The sequence below is a fragment of the Sturnira hondurensis genome, unplaced genomic scaffold (assembly GCF_014824575.4).
Source record: "Sturnira hondurensis isolate 20B ecotype Veracruz unplaced genomic scaffold, ASM1482457v3 Scaffold0006496, whole genome shotgun sequence".
NCBI classification, from domain to species: Eukaryota; Metazoa; Chordata; class Mammalia; order Chiroptera; family Phyllostomidae; genus Sturnira; species Sturnira hondurensis.
Window position 1 is genome coordinate 14756961 of NW_028079127.1, and position 17440 is coordinate 14774400.

Sequence of the window (17440 nt, forward strand, 5' to 3'; positions counted from 1 at the left end):
CTTTTGCCAGGGAGCTGAAGACAGAATGAGCATGTGACTGAGGAACTCACTTCCCATTGGTCACGGGGTGGCCTCCTGGGCCCCAGGGTGCTGACCAGCCACAATACAGGACCCGTGGACAACAGGGTTCAGGGATGAATGGGGAGACTTCCTGGTAACCTGGATGGGTGCGATGGGACAGAAGTCTGTGGGCACTATGACAGCTCTTAGGAAGAAAAGAGAACATATTGGTAGTTCAGCCTCAGATTGAAGGGCTCACATTTGTAGCCACAGGGCTTGTCTCAACCTCAGGGAGGCAGCTCCAGGCCCCTGTGTGTGGCCTCCCCTTGCACGGCTGTGACCTCAGCCGCTGCAACTTCTCCTGGTAGGAGACGGCTCCCCAAGAATGTAACCCTTGTCCCTAAAGGGAAGAACTCAGACTAGTGTTTTAAAATTATACAGACAGGCGCCATCATTGCTTTATTGCCACTTACAAGCAATATTACATATGTATAAAAGTCATTTTTAAAACCGCCAGGTTTGCCAGAAAGGTGTTTTCCCTCTGCTTTGCACCATGGGTTTCTGGAGTCCTTTACAGTAAATATATTATTCTGCAGGCACTGGGCAGACAATTAAGAAAGTTTGAGCTTCCTATTCATACCTTCCCCAAATAAACCCCACCTTCTCTAGTATATGGGGCATTAACATTAAAAACACTAGGAAAGTACACATTCATTTTCTGTAAACTCCTTTTCTCTATTTTTACATAATCAAAGATGTTGGCTGTTATGAATTCAAAAATGCTCCCAAAGTTCTTGATGATGATTCATAGAGAAATCTGAAACACAAGAAAAGAAAGAATTGGCTACAGAAATAAGTAACCAAATTATCCAAACATACATTTTCATAAACCTAAAGATGGTTTGCAACTGAATACACTTAAAAAGGAAGTAGAAGCAACCTGTCACCACCTCACGGACTGTCCTCATACATAAGCAGAGAAGGAAACTGCTGTGTCTGAGTGGGTACGCGACTCGTGGACGAGCCGTCAGCAAGGGAGCGGTCATCACCGTCCCCACAGCCGGCAGCTCAGGGCCCCCAGAACCCCTCCGCACGAATGAAAGACATGCTCACTGGCCAGGCCCCGATGGCTTCGCCCTCACCCGTGAGGCTCTGCACCCCCACTCGGGTCCACAGCCAATGCGACCACAGCGTGTGCACTTCCCTCTCTGGCACCCACAGCACGAGCTCTTCCCTTCCACACAAGGTCACACTCTCGCCTGGACACTCGCCCCCTGGCTCAGTCCCGAGACCTTCAGACACACCTCACTCCCCGCTGCCCTGCCTGTCCCCCCGGAGTGTCCTGTTCTCGGACTTCGTCCGAACTCCGCTGCAGGCCTCGGGGCCCAGAGCCCTCGCCGGGCAGCTGGCACACGCAGCACGTCTCTCTTCTCCGAGACCCACATGCACGCAGTCACAAGCTCAGCCCCACCCTGCTGCCCTCCTCCTCACCCCCAGTAACGCCACGAGGGTGCCCAGCACGCCCCTCAGAGGCTACATGGGCCGGCTAACCTCTCAGTGCCTTCTTAGATACAAGTGCCAATCTCCATCCCAAATGACGTCTCTTCAGTCAGTGTCCCAGGGTCCTGTTCCTAAGGGACACAACCCACCTCGTGGCCCAGAACAGCCCTGTCTGGTGTTGATACGAGCACAGGTGTACCTGAATTTCCTAGTGGCTACATTAAAAGAGCTTGAAAGGACCAGGTGAAATCCATCATCTGAATAATGTATTTCACTTAGGCCACAGGTGGCACACACAAGGCCTACGGGCCGAATCTGGCCCCCTGCCATGTCTCTCTACCTGGTGGCAGTGCTGAGCTCTTGCTTAACTATTCAAGAGTAGCCACATTTACACAGTCCTAAGTTACACTTGGCCCTCTGAATGCGGCCTCCGGTGAAGATGGGTTTGACACCCCTGACTTAGGCCAATACGCCCAACACACACCACCTGCAGCAACCAACAGACGCACACTGCTGTCACGTCCTCTGGTCTCAGCCACAACCCCCCGGACACTGGGGCGCACGCTGTGCTCTGGCCACAGTGCAGCTCAGACTCCTGTCACACGTTCGGTTTCCATGTGCGATGAGCAGCCCGCCTGGGGCCGGCACTCATCTAGAAATACTTTTTAATTTCCTCTATCCCTGGAAGTCAGAGATAGAGGAAATCACACCTCAGTCAGTCAGGAATTTTCTTGACTGACTGAGGTGTGATTTCCCCCCATCGATCCCATCCACAATTTAGTGAAAACAACAACAACAAATATCTTTAAAATTACACATTTCTTCAGGTCTGGGAAACTTTCTCCTATAGTGTGTTGAATTACTGCCCGTCTCAGGTCTGTTTTCCTGGTCTTTGTCTCACGACTCCTCTTCATTGGTGTCTGCTCTGAGATACTCCTCTGGCACGATCCCTCAGACCATCTACGATCCCACTCTTAACAGCGGCTTCTCTCCTGTGTGCTGGTGACATTTTCAGTCAAGAGCTTAGTTCTAGATTACATTTTTGGGGCTACAGGCGATTTCTTCTTCAAAGACTCACTATCAATGGTCTGGCTGGCCCCCGTTGCTCCTGTATCAGTGGGTGTTCTGACTGTTCCTCTCTAGCTACTGGGACGCCCTGTGTGTGGTGGTTCTTGTCTGTGCCCTGGGGACGCTCGGGGGGAAGCAGAGAAGGGGAAGCGGCCACCACAGCAGCAGGCGGGGCCTCTGCCCCTAAAGAGACCCCATCACTTTCTGGTCCCGCAGCCTCAGCAACAGAGAAGACCTCGCCCACTGGGTCGGCTTTTCAGGGCCCAGAGAGACCAGGGCAGTCATGAGGGCACACCCTCTGCCACACCCAGGAGCAGGACACATGGGGGTCATGTACACCCCAGGATCTCACCCCAAAATGTTTAATTTTGGGTAATTAAAATTTTATTTTTAATTACCCCAAACCATTATATCCTTAAGTGAACCTAAATTTAAAAATACTTAAGAGAAAAACACTAGGTCCCCTTGACAAAAGTGCTGTGAACTACAGAGTAATGAGCTGTCCGAGCCAACCCCTACAGGCCCCCAGTGCCGTGGCCCCTGGGCTGGCAAGGCCTGAGTGCCAACTGGCCCAAGACCAAACTGCGGATAAGGGCAGAGTGGGCTCAAACCCAGGCTTCTGACTACCCAAATGGCCTCAGCTATTCTTATATTTATTCATGCTCCTATTACCTGCGTTGAATGTAATATGTAGACCAAAGAAATGAGTATTATTAAAGGACAAAGGACGTTAGAGCTGGAACGGGCAAACCTCAGACAAATTCAACCCTGGGCCACCTTCTTCTCCTGTGTGACAAGACCTCTGAACTTGGTGACGTGTTCACCCACTGCGTCTAACTGTCTCTACACACAGGCCAGAAGCCGGTCTCCACAAGCCGCCCCAGGCCCACAGCAGGCTGTGCTCACGTGCTGAGAGCACCCCACACAGCCACGGCCACAGGGGGACACAGGGCGAGCAACGACGAGCATGCTGATGGAGGAGCGCCCTTATTTACATGGTGTGCAAGCTTGGTGACGATGGATGTGCATCTGAATGAGCTGTGAAAAGCAGGCAGCCCCAAACCCATTAAAAAAAGACTATTAAGTTACATACAGCAGAATAACGTCGTATTGTCCGTCCATACTTGACAGCAGAAAGAGCTCGCTTGTTCAGGGAGCACTGCTTCCTCCCAGGCAGAGACAGACCAAGGCTGGGGCTGCACACACTCGAGTGCCAGGGGCGACTGCCTGCGACACGGGCATGGCTCACAGACCCCGTGAAGAAATGCACGCGGCGACATGGCCCTTAACAACACCTCTGCTTCTACAGTCTCTGACCCCAACCCCACTGCCACTCACAAACCACTGAGAAAAGCAGCACGCAGGCTGACACCGGCACCCGCACGGCACTCCTGAGAAAACATGCCCGGTTCCTGGGGTGCCGTGCCAGTGCGGCGGTCCAGGGCGGTGGCAGCGTCTGTCTCGGTGCCCAGCAGACCAGCTGACCAAACGCTAGCCCCGCTGCAGAGACGGCAAGAATGCGCGCTAAGGAAGCGCTGGCGTCTACTCTGGAGCCTGTAGTGCTAATGGACCCAGGGCTCCCCGAGACTTCACGGAGCTGACCTGCCTTAATGTCTTTACTCCAACATTAGGTCAGTATTCCAAAATACAGTCTCAAATCTTAGTGTCCACCTTCCATCAGGTTGATTTTTGGACACTGGGTTTTCCGATGTGCTTCCTGCATATTTAAGAGAGAAGCCAGTGTTCCACTGTCCCTACCTATTCATTTTCTTGGATGTTTTCTCTTTAAAGGGAAGAACTTTTTTTCCACCTGTGCATTAGCTTAGCCACACAGCTGGTGAGACAACGGAGCAAAAAATGTTATGCAGCCCATGCTTAAATTCTGTTAAAATCCTTTTCTTTCCAGAGTGTTAATTGGTGTGAGTTTTGAACTTCTGAGGCCTTTTTCCTCTCCATGTGTCAATAACTAACACACTCATGTGATCGCCTCGACACTACAAGTGGAAGTGGAAGAGAATCCTAGCAAGGAGCAAGGATCCCTCCTTCCTCGTATCTTCAGAACAGGACACACCACTCTGCATCCCCGACATGTCCTTGCAAATGTTATTTCTAGCACAGAAATCTCCTGAAGTCCCTGGACTTCTGAGACTGATGCCCTGTGAAGATAACTTATCGTTTCCACACCTGGCAATTCTGATGGCTACAGTGCGTATCTGTGCCTGGAGAAGATGTGTGCGCTGCCGTGTGTTTCCTGAAACACACAAATGCTCCTCCCTTATCTCAAATCAGAAGGCCATTTCCCTCTTCACCACATTGTCTAGAAATAAAATAATTTCATGAAAGCTCCAGTCTTTGGGTTTCTCCTTCACATATACAGTTGCAAAATACTTGGTAGTTTTTAGAATAAAGTATAAAACTGAACGCGTCTCCTTAGCTCACAACCAAGGAGGCCCCAGGGCCCCACTCCAGTGCCCAGCCCAAGGCCTCCTTGAGGCACAGGACTCAACCTGGACAGTGGGGCTTTCTCTTCCTGGCCTGATCCCTGCGGAGCACATGGGTCCCCTGCCAGGTTCCCGGGGCCAAAGATGGGAGGGACTGAACCCCTGGAAGACACAGCTCACATGAGAGGACACAGACCATCTGAATAGGCCTATCACCTATTTAAACGTTGAATAATGAACGACCTTCCAAAGCAGGAAGCACTAGGCCCGTATGGGTTCCCCAGTGAGTTCTGCTACGTATTTAAGGAAGGAGCTACAGCAATCCTCCACTATCTCAGAGAACCCTTTCTAAATGGTCGGCCAGCACCCCCGACACCAAAGACATCACAAGAAAACTACAGACCAACCTCTCTCGTGAACACAGATGCAAAAACACTCAACAAAATATTACCAAATCGAATCCAACAATGCATAAAAAATTATACGTCATGACCAAGTGGGACGTATCTCAAGTATATAAGGCTGGTTCGATATCTGATACCCAGTTAATGTAAGCCATTACAACCCCAGGCTAACGAAAAATTCTATGACCATATGACTAGATGCAAAAACAGCTACTGATAAAACCCAGTACCCATTCATAACAAAACCCATGAACCTGGAATGGACTGGAGCTTTTCAGCTGGACACAGACGTGGACAAAACCCTACAGCTGAGCCCGTCCTCAGCGGTGAGGAAGGGGAAGCTTTCCCACTGGGATCGGGAACCAGGGAAGCGCCCCTCGCGCCATCCTCTTCAGCATCACGCACAGAGCCCCAGCTAATGGGACAAGGCAAGAAAAGGGGAAGAAAGAAACCAAACTGTTCTCGTTCATCAGTTAGCAATTTGGGATTTTGAAGGCCTCTGTCCAAAGGAGAAAGTGGCTGGTCTCCCAGGCATATACAAAACTGATCACCTAGTTCAGAGGTCTGTGACACTTCAGTCTACAAAACAGCAGGAAAAACAGTTTCTGCAGCTAGTCTGAGAGTCAGACACAGCGCCTAACAAACCAGGCACAGCAGCAAGAATGCAGGGCCAGAGAAGGAGCCCAGCGACCACATCCCCAGCCCCGACCAGGGAGCGACCACACGTATTTCTGCAGTCTCTGGAGAGACCTTCCCGTCCCCCAGGCCCATATAAAGCAAGTTTGCATGCCCTTACTTTTCTGGAGTAATAGTGTGCAAATGAAATTCTGTTTCTGTTTTTGAAGACAGGCGGAGAGCTAAATTAGACGTATGTTCCAGGGGTTTTGCCCACACGATGCCTCTGCCCTTGCAACCCCAATTTCTGACTCTGGCGGTACGTGGCGGAAGTGAACACGCCAGGTAAACTGCACCCATGGAACAACGAGCTCTTGCAGGGGCGCTGCCCCACGGCATAGCCAGTGCTTTACCTTTCCATGCTGTCCTCCTCCAAGGTTATCTCCATGAACTTCTTCAGTTTTCTGTGAACAGTGGCTGCAACCTCCCTCACTTTGGGACTTTTATGTTTACCTGTATTAAAGGCAGAAAAATGGATTTAGTGCGACCACACAAGGCACACCTCCCTGCCACCGATGCAGGCACAGTCCAGTCTGACAGAGCCTCCCCACTGTGCCTCTCAGGGCTGACCCCTCACTGAGCACGGACAGCAGTGGCCCCCTCCCAGGGAAGCGAGGCCCGAGTGCTGATGCAGCCCCTCGCAGCTCTGGGGCAGAGCTCCGATGAACACACCCGAGTCTGTCCATCAGCAAGTGCACGCTCACTTGTGCCTCCATCGGAATGACAGCCACCACAGTGCAGTTACCACCCGGCAGGCAAAAACACTGGGCTGGCTATAAAGCTTGTTTGGTATTTTCCATAGGATGGCTTTAGTAGCGCTTAGTTGTCTTGAACCTCATCCGAAACAATTTTGTTTCAGCATGCATTACAAAAAGAACTTATCAAAATTGAAAAGTTTTTGTGCAGCCATTTTAATATTGAAGATGGAGTAAATATGCAACATTTTGGCATATTATGCTTTATTATTTCAAGAAAGGTAAAAATGCAACTAAAACGCAAAAAACAATTTGTGCAGTACATGAAGAAGGTGCTGTGACTGATCAAACATGTCAAAAGCAGTTTGTGAGGCCTTGTGCAGATTTCTCACTGGATGTCTCCACAGCCAGACAGGCCAGTTGAAGCTGACAGTGATTAAACCGGGACAGTAATGGAGAACAATCAACGTTCTACCACACGGGAGACCGTCGACACACTCAAGATATTCAAGTCAATGAAGTTACTGGTGAACATATAGTGTATGTGCCTTATAGTCTATGGGAAAAGACATATTTTTGGCCAACCCAATATTTAAATACCTATTAAATACCAGGTGCTCACCAGCAACCCACTCTCCACCCACACCCCGACCTGCATGCTGCCGACCCCTAGATCCCCCCAGATCCCCACTGGGGCACTGGCTGTGGGGAGGCTTCCCCCAGGCAAACCGGTCACAAAGCACTGCTAGGAGACTGCAGAGGTAGATGCTTGAGGCTTGTGGAAAGAGCTTGTTCCTGTGCATCTAACAGCAGCACTCTATGTATGACACATTAGCTTAGAAAATGGCTTCAACCTTATTAAAACTGAACAAAACACAGGTACAGTAGTCCGTCTGTAGGACGTCACTGTATTGTATGCTGAGGAAAGTGTTTGGTAGGCATCTCCAGGCACTTTCCCAGCATTATCTCAACCGGCCAGGATATCCACAACAGGCAAGGGTAAGGCTTAAGTAAATCAGCAGATAGATTAACTATTAACACCAAAACATACCGTCAGTAGCAAAAATACATTCAGATTTTTAAACACGGTAATAAATGACAAATGCACAGAAAAATTCAGTCCTGAGGCACAGGAGGGACACGTGGTGGGTCCAGGGTGCAAAGGCGAGAGAGGAGCATGAAGACGCTCAGGCCAGTGGGTCGTCTCTGGCTGGTGCAGCTTGTCAAGCAGAGGAAGACACACAGACCAGTGACAGAGCAGGGGCCCGTGCAACACGGGTGAGCTGAGGTTCCAGGTGTTCCTAACAGTTCTGACAGGGGAGACCCAGCTACAGCCCAGACAACATAAGAGAAATTCAACCAACCTTTATTAATAACCAGAATAATATGCATGACAGCCGTGAGACACACAATTCCTTCAATATCGTCAGTAGTAACACATGCCTTTAACTCATCTAAAAATGACCTGCAAAAACAAACATCTGAAATTACTCACGAGTATACATGCAAACACTTTACAGAAGGACAAATACAGGTCAGACACATCAAGCACAGTGCATTCCAGTGCCCGTGTCTCCACGTGAGTGTGCCAAACCGCACAGGTGAGACGCCCAAATCGGAACAGGACTTCCGGTCCAGGGAAGGAGGCTACTCACGACACACACAACAAAAACTTCATGCATTACTGAAAGATAATTCACAACTGCTGAAACGATGCTTTTTAAACTTCCCACTGAACTTATCTGCCATTAAAGTTCCACAGGCACCAGGTATCTGCAAGCCTATTCTTTCTTTAAACAGTCAGTCCTGTGTAATACACACGTCACAAGCCTAGGACTTCAGGCCAATGACCTGTGGGCTTCAGAGATGCCTGCCAGCTGTGTGTCCAACGAAAGCCAGGTTGGTGTCTCACCCAGTCACGTTCTGGGAGCTCACACAGTAGCAAGTGTTTCACTATGTGAACACTTTATATGTTTCCCTCTCACCGGACTTTCAGTTATGAGAAGCATAACCAGAGATTTGGGTGAATCTATTTCACAGAAAATTAGAAAAGTTCTACTTCACATCTACTTATACAGCCCCACAAAGGCTCTATGAGTGTGATGTGAATATTTTTAATCACTGATAAAAGGGGAGATTATTCTGCGGAATGTTTTGTCACCGAAAAAAACCATCGCTCTGAGAAATTCTGTGAGTACAAAGAACGGAGAAAAATCTGAGTGTTTGCAGCCACAAAAAGAGTATCAGGATAGTAAAGAGTTATTACCTGACCACATTTGGAGACTTTATGATTATTCCTATTAAACACCTTGAAAATGGGGGCAGATCTGAAAGACACTCTGGGGGGGTGAGCTCTTCTACATCAGAAACCTAAAACAAAGTAATTTCACATCAGTAATTTATCAACAGAGACTGAGACTTATAACTTATTTTACATAGCTTTGGATTTTCTTCAACACTTGAGAAAAGCTTTTCAGAAACTTGAAAGAATGACTTCACTAACCGTTGAAATTTCTACAATAACTTTGATTAAGCTATTACTATATACAGGGTGTCTTATTTAAGTTAGAGCAAATAAAAAAGATAATGTCACTCAACAAGCCTTCTGTCAGACACATTTTAATTTAATGTCATCTGCAGTAGACAATGTCTTATGTGTTAACCAAATTTGTTTGTCTTATATGACAAACAAATTTGTCCTGTTAGCCCAGATCTGGTTTTCCCCATTTGGAACTTACCGACATTTTGAACAGGAGAACCCCTGGCTACACGGGTGCCCTGCAACCCACAGGGTCCTGGGTGACAGCTCCCTCCCTGGCTATGAAAATGAGAACGGGGCAGACACAGCCAGTGCCCCCTGGAGGGGCAGTGAAAACCGCTGGTCTGCACCCTGAGGGGGCCCTGCCAGGCCTCCGTCCTCTGCCAGCACCTTGTGAGTTCAAGGCGGCCGTTATCAGTGATGACCCCCATGTGAAGTGAAGTGTGGCCCTCCTGTGGCCCACCACTGCCTCTGCCTGCCTCGGGGAACCCCTCTCACGCGCCAACCAGCCAGCACCCCGACCAGCCCCTCGTGTCTGCTCTGCGGGGCCCTCCCCATGCTGGAGCGCCACTTCCCATTCCAGTGCACTGCACAGACAGAGGTCCACCCTCGGGCAGACTCGAGCCTTGGGGTGGCTGTGCCTCATGAGAGAGCTGCCAGACGCACAGAGGGAAAAGCCACAGTGCCGACCTGCACCAAGGACAGACAGACAGACAGACAGACACCATAAGTAAGCAACGCCATAAGTAAGCACACACGACAGGAGACCAGCGAACTTCTCTCAAGTGGTCGGTAAACGGTGCACTTTCAGCTTTGCGGCCACATGATCCTCACACCTGTTCTCCTCTGCCCTCGCAGCACTGAGCGGCCACTGACACAGTGTCCAGAACGGGGTGGGTGTTCTCCAAAACAACTACTTACAAAAGCAGAAGAGGCTCCGCCCACGGGCCATCAGTGGTTTATTTACCGCCGTGACTATTGAGCACTGGAGGAAGTAAGTTCCCGTCCTTCTTCCACGTATACTCCACCAGTTCCTTTCTGACACAAAATGACCTCCCTTCGAGTTTTAAGGAAGGCCTTAAGTTCTACTGATGGTTTAAAATTCAGTTAACTTTTTTAATCCATGACTTAACAGTATAAAATCTACATAACATACATCTACGTTTTCATCTGTCGGTGGCAGTCCCTGTGCAGATCGCATCTCCTGTGGCTGAGGAAATCTACCTCCTCAGTCCCTGTTGCCTGCCTCCCTCGACGCCCCATGGATCCCACATGGAAAAACAGCACTTCCCGTTCCAAGTTCAGGTGTCAGCCTGATCACGACAATTTTGCAGCGCCCGGTGGGCTCATCAATGAAACAGGCTATTGAGAGGAAAGGAGCCAGTGCACGAGAGGAGGAACGGACACGTTGCGTGTCCAGCTGCTTTCAGAGCTCGGGTTTCCTGTGCTCACGGAAGTCACACTCGTCCCACCTCAGGGCAGGTGCACAAGTGCGTGATCCCAACCACGTGTCAGAAGCCCCGCACCTGCTCACCACACTCCATGACAGTCACCTCAGCAGAAAGGAATCTTAAGAAATGTTATTAGCTCACTTAAACTTCTAACACATGGCAAAAAGAAATATGCACTGAGGAAGGACTCATTTGGTTCTAATCAAGGACGACAACAGCCTTCACTTACATTCCTAGCCACACGACTGTAAAGTGCAGACCACCAGTGAGGTCCGGCGGCTGCGGAAGCAGAGCCCCCACCGAACCGAGTGCTTCAAAGACTCATTACGACACAGAAGGCACTGCTGGCAGAAAGAGCACCTGGTGCAGGCAACTAGACACACAGAAGATGCAGGGCCACGAACTTCACCTTTCGAAGCCGGTGACTTATCTCGACGACAGAGGCGGCCATCAGAGTGGAGAGCACGCCGTGGTGAACGGGTGTGTCCGTGTGCCACGACTGCACCGCGGTTATGAACTCAAGCAGCGGGGTCTGGACGGAGTACAGGAGCTATGGGAGAGACACCGGCAGCGGGTGGTGAGCAGCAGGTCCTGGGGCAGGGGCGTGCCAGCCGCCCTTCCCCAGGGGCGGCCGTGGCTCACCACCCGCCCTTTCCCGCTGCTCCTTCCTGCTGCTGACTCACATGGCTAAGCACCCAGGCAGGGAGACGGAAGACGGGGTGGACGCCCACTCACAATCGCCTGCCCACCATGGTTGCCCCCAAAGTGGAGACAAAATCTCCAAGAACTCAAGCTGTCAATCAGGTCAGAAAGAAAAGGTGAAGAAGCATCACTGACGCCGAGGGGCTGTCACTCTCGTGCTCTGATGCCGCTGCTCAGCCAGCGAGGACAGACCCGGGGAGGACACGCAGGGCTGGGCCCCAGTGGACTGCGCAGGCAGACCGGACACACCAACCACTCATCAAACACAGACGTTTCGAGTCAACTCACACCGACTAGGCGTGGAAACCACACCCACTAACCTTCCATTACCTCTGTCGCTAAGAACAAAATAAAAGGGAAATTTCATCATTTCATAAACCTCCTCCCATGTGGGAATTTTTAAAAACCTTCATTAAAGAAAAATAGCTCATTGCTGTTTTTAACCACTACTTGAAAGCAATGGCCTCTCCAAGGACAAGACGGTCCAAGGAGCCAAGCAAACCTGGCATCCGCTCTGTGCCTCATGCCCAACCAGAGGAGCTTAGCATTTCCGGGGAGGGTGAGCTAGGGCAAAAATTAGCATTTCATCAGGGAAGTCTTGTCATCTACAGTAATCAAATTCAGTGTTCTCAAAAACGTGTTACATTTGGAAAACTCTGTGGCATAACAACTGAGTACTGAAGAGCCTTCTACAGCTCATCGCCACCTGCCCTGCTGGGAGGGGGCGCTCTCCCTGCCGGCCTGTGACCTCCAAGCAGGAATGCCCGGCCCAAGGCTGACAGTCAAACGTGCAGATATTAGCGTGTCACAGTCCATGCTGTGCAGGCTGGCACCTGGTGGGGATCCCCTACACAGTGCCGCCCCTCCCGGCACCCCGCCCGTCAGCTGAGCATGGCCCCTGACATCGAACGACCGCCCTGTGAGGAAGCGAGTACCCGCAGGCCTTCTTCCGGCTGCTTCCTAAAGCTCCAGGCCATACACTCCAACATTTTCTGAAAGACCTTCTGGATCATATCAAACAGCGTTCCCTCTTCGTCTGAATCTGTTTTCTGCTTCAAGGAACTTCCAGTTATCTCTTTCAGAATGCCAAGGAGTAATGACACATAAAAGAATCCTTTCACTAGAAAGAAAATTGGAAAAATCAGCTATCTCGTCATGTAACTTGGTTGACATTATCACACATTTTCACTTAACATACGTGTGTAACATATGTCCTTTAAAGAGGCAGTTACTGGAAGCCAGCACCAGGTTGAACAGGTTAATATAAACTTGAACACAAACCAAACCTGTCCCTTTTGGTATAAAAATCTCAGCTTCGACAGCAGTGCCTCTGACTCACGCACCAAGAACGGGGCCCACAGCACACACGGACCTGCGGTGCCTCGGATCCTGGACTGGAGAGGCACAGAGACACCGAATCAGTGCCGGCTTGTCAGCACCACCCCGGGACAACAGCCCGGGAGCTCTGCAAACGCGCTCCGACAGCCGCAGCGGCCGACTCCGCTCCATTTCTAATGTTGCTCCGCAGTGTGCGGGTTACCTTCCTCTTCCGAATCCCACCCCGCGCGGTGCCATGTTAATCTGGGACAATGTTGTCTGTGTGTGGGTCTAACCCTACGACTCCCCAGAGATCTTCAGTTCACCCCCATTTTAGATATCGCAAGCTCTCTCGAGACAGATGAGAAGCTAAGCCCAAACCCAAGTTTATGTGCTAAAGTAAATAAAATAAAGAGCTGTGTTCCAGTGGCATTTACTCTTCAGGAACTCTCTGGCACCACCAGAGTCCATAAAGTTTCTAAAGTCTTTGCAAATACAGTAGAAACTTTCAAGAAACTAATCAGTTTTACTATTTAAAAGGTAGCCAGAGGGCACACACCGTCCAGACAGGTGAGCCGTCTAGGTGGAGCAGGCCAGAGGGGACACTGAGCCCTTGCAAGAAAGGGCCAACGGCCTCGAAGCAGCCAGCATGGGGAGCACAGGACCCTGGAAAAAGGAGAATCTGTTCTTGCAGCCACTGCAGCCGCAGGACGTGGGGGACACCACACACTTCACTGGCACCTTCAATTACTGACAAAAACCTGAGAAGTTAAAACTTTTACTTCAAGTGGATTTCAGTATGTCCAAGCAGTGTGTGCCCTGGAACCATATACACAGACAGCGCTTCAGTAGCATGACAAATTCCTGGAGGCACGTGGGAATTCGCACCCGTGGGGATTCACACCCCTGGAAAACAGAGGACAGACCAAGGTCCTGCCTCCCTGGAGCGAGCAGGCTCACAGGCCACAGCTCGGTGGGCTGCGAGCGCACGACGTGCCTGTGAACCTGACCCTGCATGCTGCTCTGGGTCCCCAGCAGGACAAGGCAGGCCCTCTTGGTCCCCCTGGCCCCTCCCCTAGCCCCACACAGGGGCCCTGGCTGCCACCAGCCTGCCCTGACTTTTCCACCTCAGACCAAGCCCTGTATTTGCTGGCACTTTTATTAGAGGGGTCACCCTCCTTTCCACCTGTGCTATTTTTGCGAGGACTGTCACTTCTCGGTGCTGTCACACAGCCCGTCCAACAGTCAGCCCAAGTCACTGTCCCCATGGCCATCACTGTTGGAGACTGACTTCTGAGGCCATCTCTTCTGGGACATGCACCTTTCAGCCTGGAAAAGGCTGTGCTTCGTTGTTAATAACATGTGGTGACTGGGTTTTTAATTAAAAGGTGTCATTAGTCCAGTGAACAACAGACCTGGGGTCTAAACTGCCACACTGCTCAGCACAATCCCGTTTGTGATAGGACGACAATGACAACCACACAGTGATTCTCCCTGGGAAACCCTGATGAGTACAACCCTTTGCACAAGTACAAATGTCATTACGGTTTGGTCAGAGGCCAGACTGCACACTTCATTAGCTTAGGGGCAGCGATTTTCAACCTTTTTCAACTCACAGCACATAAACTAATTACTAAAACTCTGCAGCACATCAAAAACATACACTTTTTGTTGATCTGACCCAAAAAAAAGGTATAATAATTTTGATTCATTCACACCAGATGACTGTTCTAAAACTTCTTGGGGCTGCCAGGTGAGGACCCCTGGCCTTGCCCCAAACTGACACCGCTATGTGATGGAACCGGCAACACCAATGACCTAAAATTCTAGTTAGCTGTTCAGAAAAGTTACGTTTTATAAATATTAAAAATAGGTTTAGCCTAGGGAGAATATAATTCCTAAGTGAAAAGTAAAGTTTTAAAAAATGCAAATTATTTGTAGCGTTTCAATTATTTGTAACCCTAAGTTGAAAATGCTATTTTCATGATAGAAGGAAGAGTTACAAAGGGTAAACAAGGAAACTTTAAAAGCGTCGCTCTCTGTTCTACTCACTACGCGGTCCATGACTGTGGATATTGTAAACAATGACGCACGACCTGCAGTCACAGGCTGATCTAAGGCGGGGCACTCAGAACAGCAGCGAGGCCCTGCGGCCAGAGCACCGCCCTCAGTGCTGGAGGCATGAAGACAAAGGCATGTGGGACAAGAACGTGACTGCAAGTGGCCAACGTCAGCCGAGCCACCACAGACACCCTGAGTCTAATTTTCTAAACACAATGTTGAGTTTGCTACACGCTAATCTCATTTTCAATCTCTTCCTGCAAACACCTTGGCTTCCGAGAACTCAGACCGCCGATTCTCTAGACTCTGCGCGTCTCACATCCTGGTGCAAGGACAAGAGCTCAGAACCAGCACTGCACAGGCCTGGCTGCCCAGGGCGGGGCTGGGGAGGGGTCCCGGCCTAGCAGCGCTCCTCTGAACCTGACTGTGACCACAGCCCCACTCTTCCCGCCATCGGGTAACCTGGGTGGCAAGAATGCAACCTGGGGCCCACAGACGGATGATGCAGACCACCACGGGGTCTGGGCCCAGGTGTCCAGCCCCTCCCTCTCTCACTGAAGACATTTTTAGTTAGTACCAACTGTGTAGCCAGGGTGGGTATTAGTTCCTAGAGTGGCCCCATCCTTGGGATAATAGCAACTTCCCATTGCTCCTGGGAGACATTAACAACCCGATTCACAGCGCTGTTCTGTGATCTTTGCCTTTGAGTGCAGGGAGGGGCAGAGGGCTCGGGGGCCAGTACCCAAGCCCACACACAGCCAACTCACCCGATAGTCGGCAAACTGATCGAGAAAACCCCTGAGACCTCATCAGAAACTCTGGGCTTACTGACATCTGATGCCATACACAACTTCGAACTCCCTGCTGCGTCAGCCTGTAAGTCCTTGTTGGTGCGAGCTAGCGCCCATCACCCACCTACCACTTGAAAGCGAGTCATGACCAGCACAGTGAGGGAGGGAGGGGGACTGGTCTTGATCGTTCACTGTCCTGACCAATCCTTTAAGAAAGGACACGTACCTGTGTGCATGATTCTCAGACTCCAGTGTAAAAGCTGTATCTGAAATTTGCAGTCACCGAGGCCGACCATAATGACATCTTTGCCCACAGTCAGGTAGGTCTGTAAGAGAGAGAGACACGTGGGCGTGACTCAACAGCCAAGGCTGATGGGCTGTAATTCCAGAAACGTTACCAAGCACCTATCACATGCAATGTATAAAGTGACATTAAAATTATGCAGCTTATGCTTTGGAAAGGGTAAACGGATAATCAGATGCCAGTGTGAGTATTAAGAGCAACATCACCGCCCGAGGTTATGACTTTAAAATAGAAAGTAACGTCTTGAAGCACCTGATGAGCCCCGCAATGAAGAAGGTCTCTGTGTTAAGAGTTCTAACCTAGAGCCCTGGCAGGTGTGGTTCAGGTGGTTGGTGCGTTGTCCTGTAAACCAAAAGGTCATAGGTTTGATCCCTGGTCAGGGCACATGTCCCGGCTGCAGGCTTGGTCCCAGGTCAGGGTGCGTGTGAGGAGCAGCCTGTCGATGTTTCCCTCCCTCTTTCCCTCCCTCCCCCTCTCTCTAAAATCATTCAGCATGTCCTTGGGTGAGGATAAAAAAAAATTCTAACCTGGATAATCTGCTGGTAAACAACCCTATGACGCTTCAGATATTCTTCCTCTTGATCTTGAATAAAAGATAAAACTTTGTTTTCCAACCAAAACCCAGTGTCTTCCAAAATGGACAGGTACACTTTTCCTTCTGAGCAGAACTGTCCAACAACAGAAAGGTGACTTAGTAAGGGAACGGACGTGACAGCAGGAAGGGGGTGGGGACGGACGCACCTTGTGCTGGAGGTGGATGCTCAGACGACAGTGCAGGCCGAAGGCTTGCAGGGCAGCTGCCTCGGTGAAGTGCTCCGCTTTCCCACCAGGCAACTGCAGAATGGATTCCAGACCCACCTGCAAAACAAAACGCCCGCGGCCACATTCCCAGGGACAGCCGGCCACTTGAGGAGAGGGAGGCCAAGCTGCACGGCGAAGCTTTCCGGGAGATGCACAGTCTCCCTCCCTCAGCCCCTGCGGACTCTCCCCTCTAAGGGACAAGAGAACCACTTTTCAGTTCTTGCTTAAAGAGCCTGAGGAACAGACACGCAGAAGCTTTTGCCCCTGGGATGGATTCCGACCTGCCCTAGTGAGGGGCACGGACAGCCTGTCGGGACAGACCAGCCAGCTGGGGAAAAGGAGAGCACCCGCCAGCCCGGACTCCTGACTGTGCACCTCCCAGGAGCAGTGTGGTGTCTGGTTGTGGCAATGTGGGGGGAGGGGGCATCCCTCCAGCATGTCACAGGAGGAAACGCCACTTGTGCCAGGAACACTCCCCCACTCTTCCTAGAAGCCATAGGCGGCCCTACGTCCTACACCTGTTAGTCACCTGAGTTTCATGTCCTCACCTGCAAATGGAGGGAGAAGACTAGATAGCTCCCCACGCCTTTCCGGCTGGGAGAACTTTCACGACAACTATGAAAAATTCAGACCTCACTTCCTCCCTCCTACTGTCACATAAGGTCACGAACCTTCAGGGTACCTGTACCTG

General features: G+C 50.6%; 1 protein-coding gene across 3 annotated transcripts in view; it reads right to left on the minus strand.

Moving 5' to 3' along the window:
- Positions 1-430: 430 nt before the first annotated feature.
- The window catches only part of NCAPG2 (non-SMC condensin II complex subunit G2), a 54147-nt gene continuing 37137 nt past the window's right edge, over positions 431-17440 (minus strand). For all 3 annotated transcript variants that reach the window (XM_037049521.1, XM_037049520.1, XM_037049519.1), the window contains exons 20-28: positions 16690-16806; positions 16476-16616; positions 15871-15970; positions 12411-12595; positions 11183-11323; positions 9050-9153; positions 8148-8248; positions 6442-6541; positions 431-817 (exon numbers count right to left, since the gene is read on the minus strand). In XM_037049521.1, the coding sequence (XP_036905416.1) occupies positions 766-817; positions 6442-6541; positions 8148-8248; positions 9050-9153; positions 11183-11323; positions 12411-12595; positions 15871-15970; positions 16476-16616; positions 16690-16806 (1041 nt within the window). In that variant the 3' untranslated portion in view covers positions 431-765. The remainder of the gene's footprint in view (positions 818-6441; positions 6542-8147; positions 8249-9049; positions 9154-11182; positions 11324-12410; positions 12596-15870; positions 15971-16475; positions 16617-16689; positions 16807-17440) is intronic.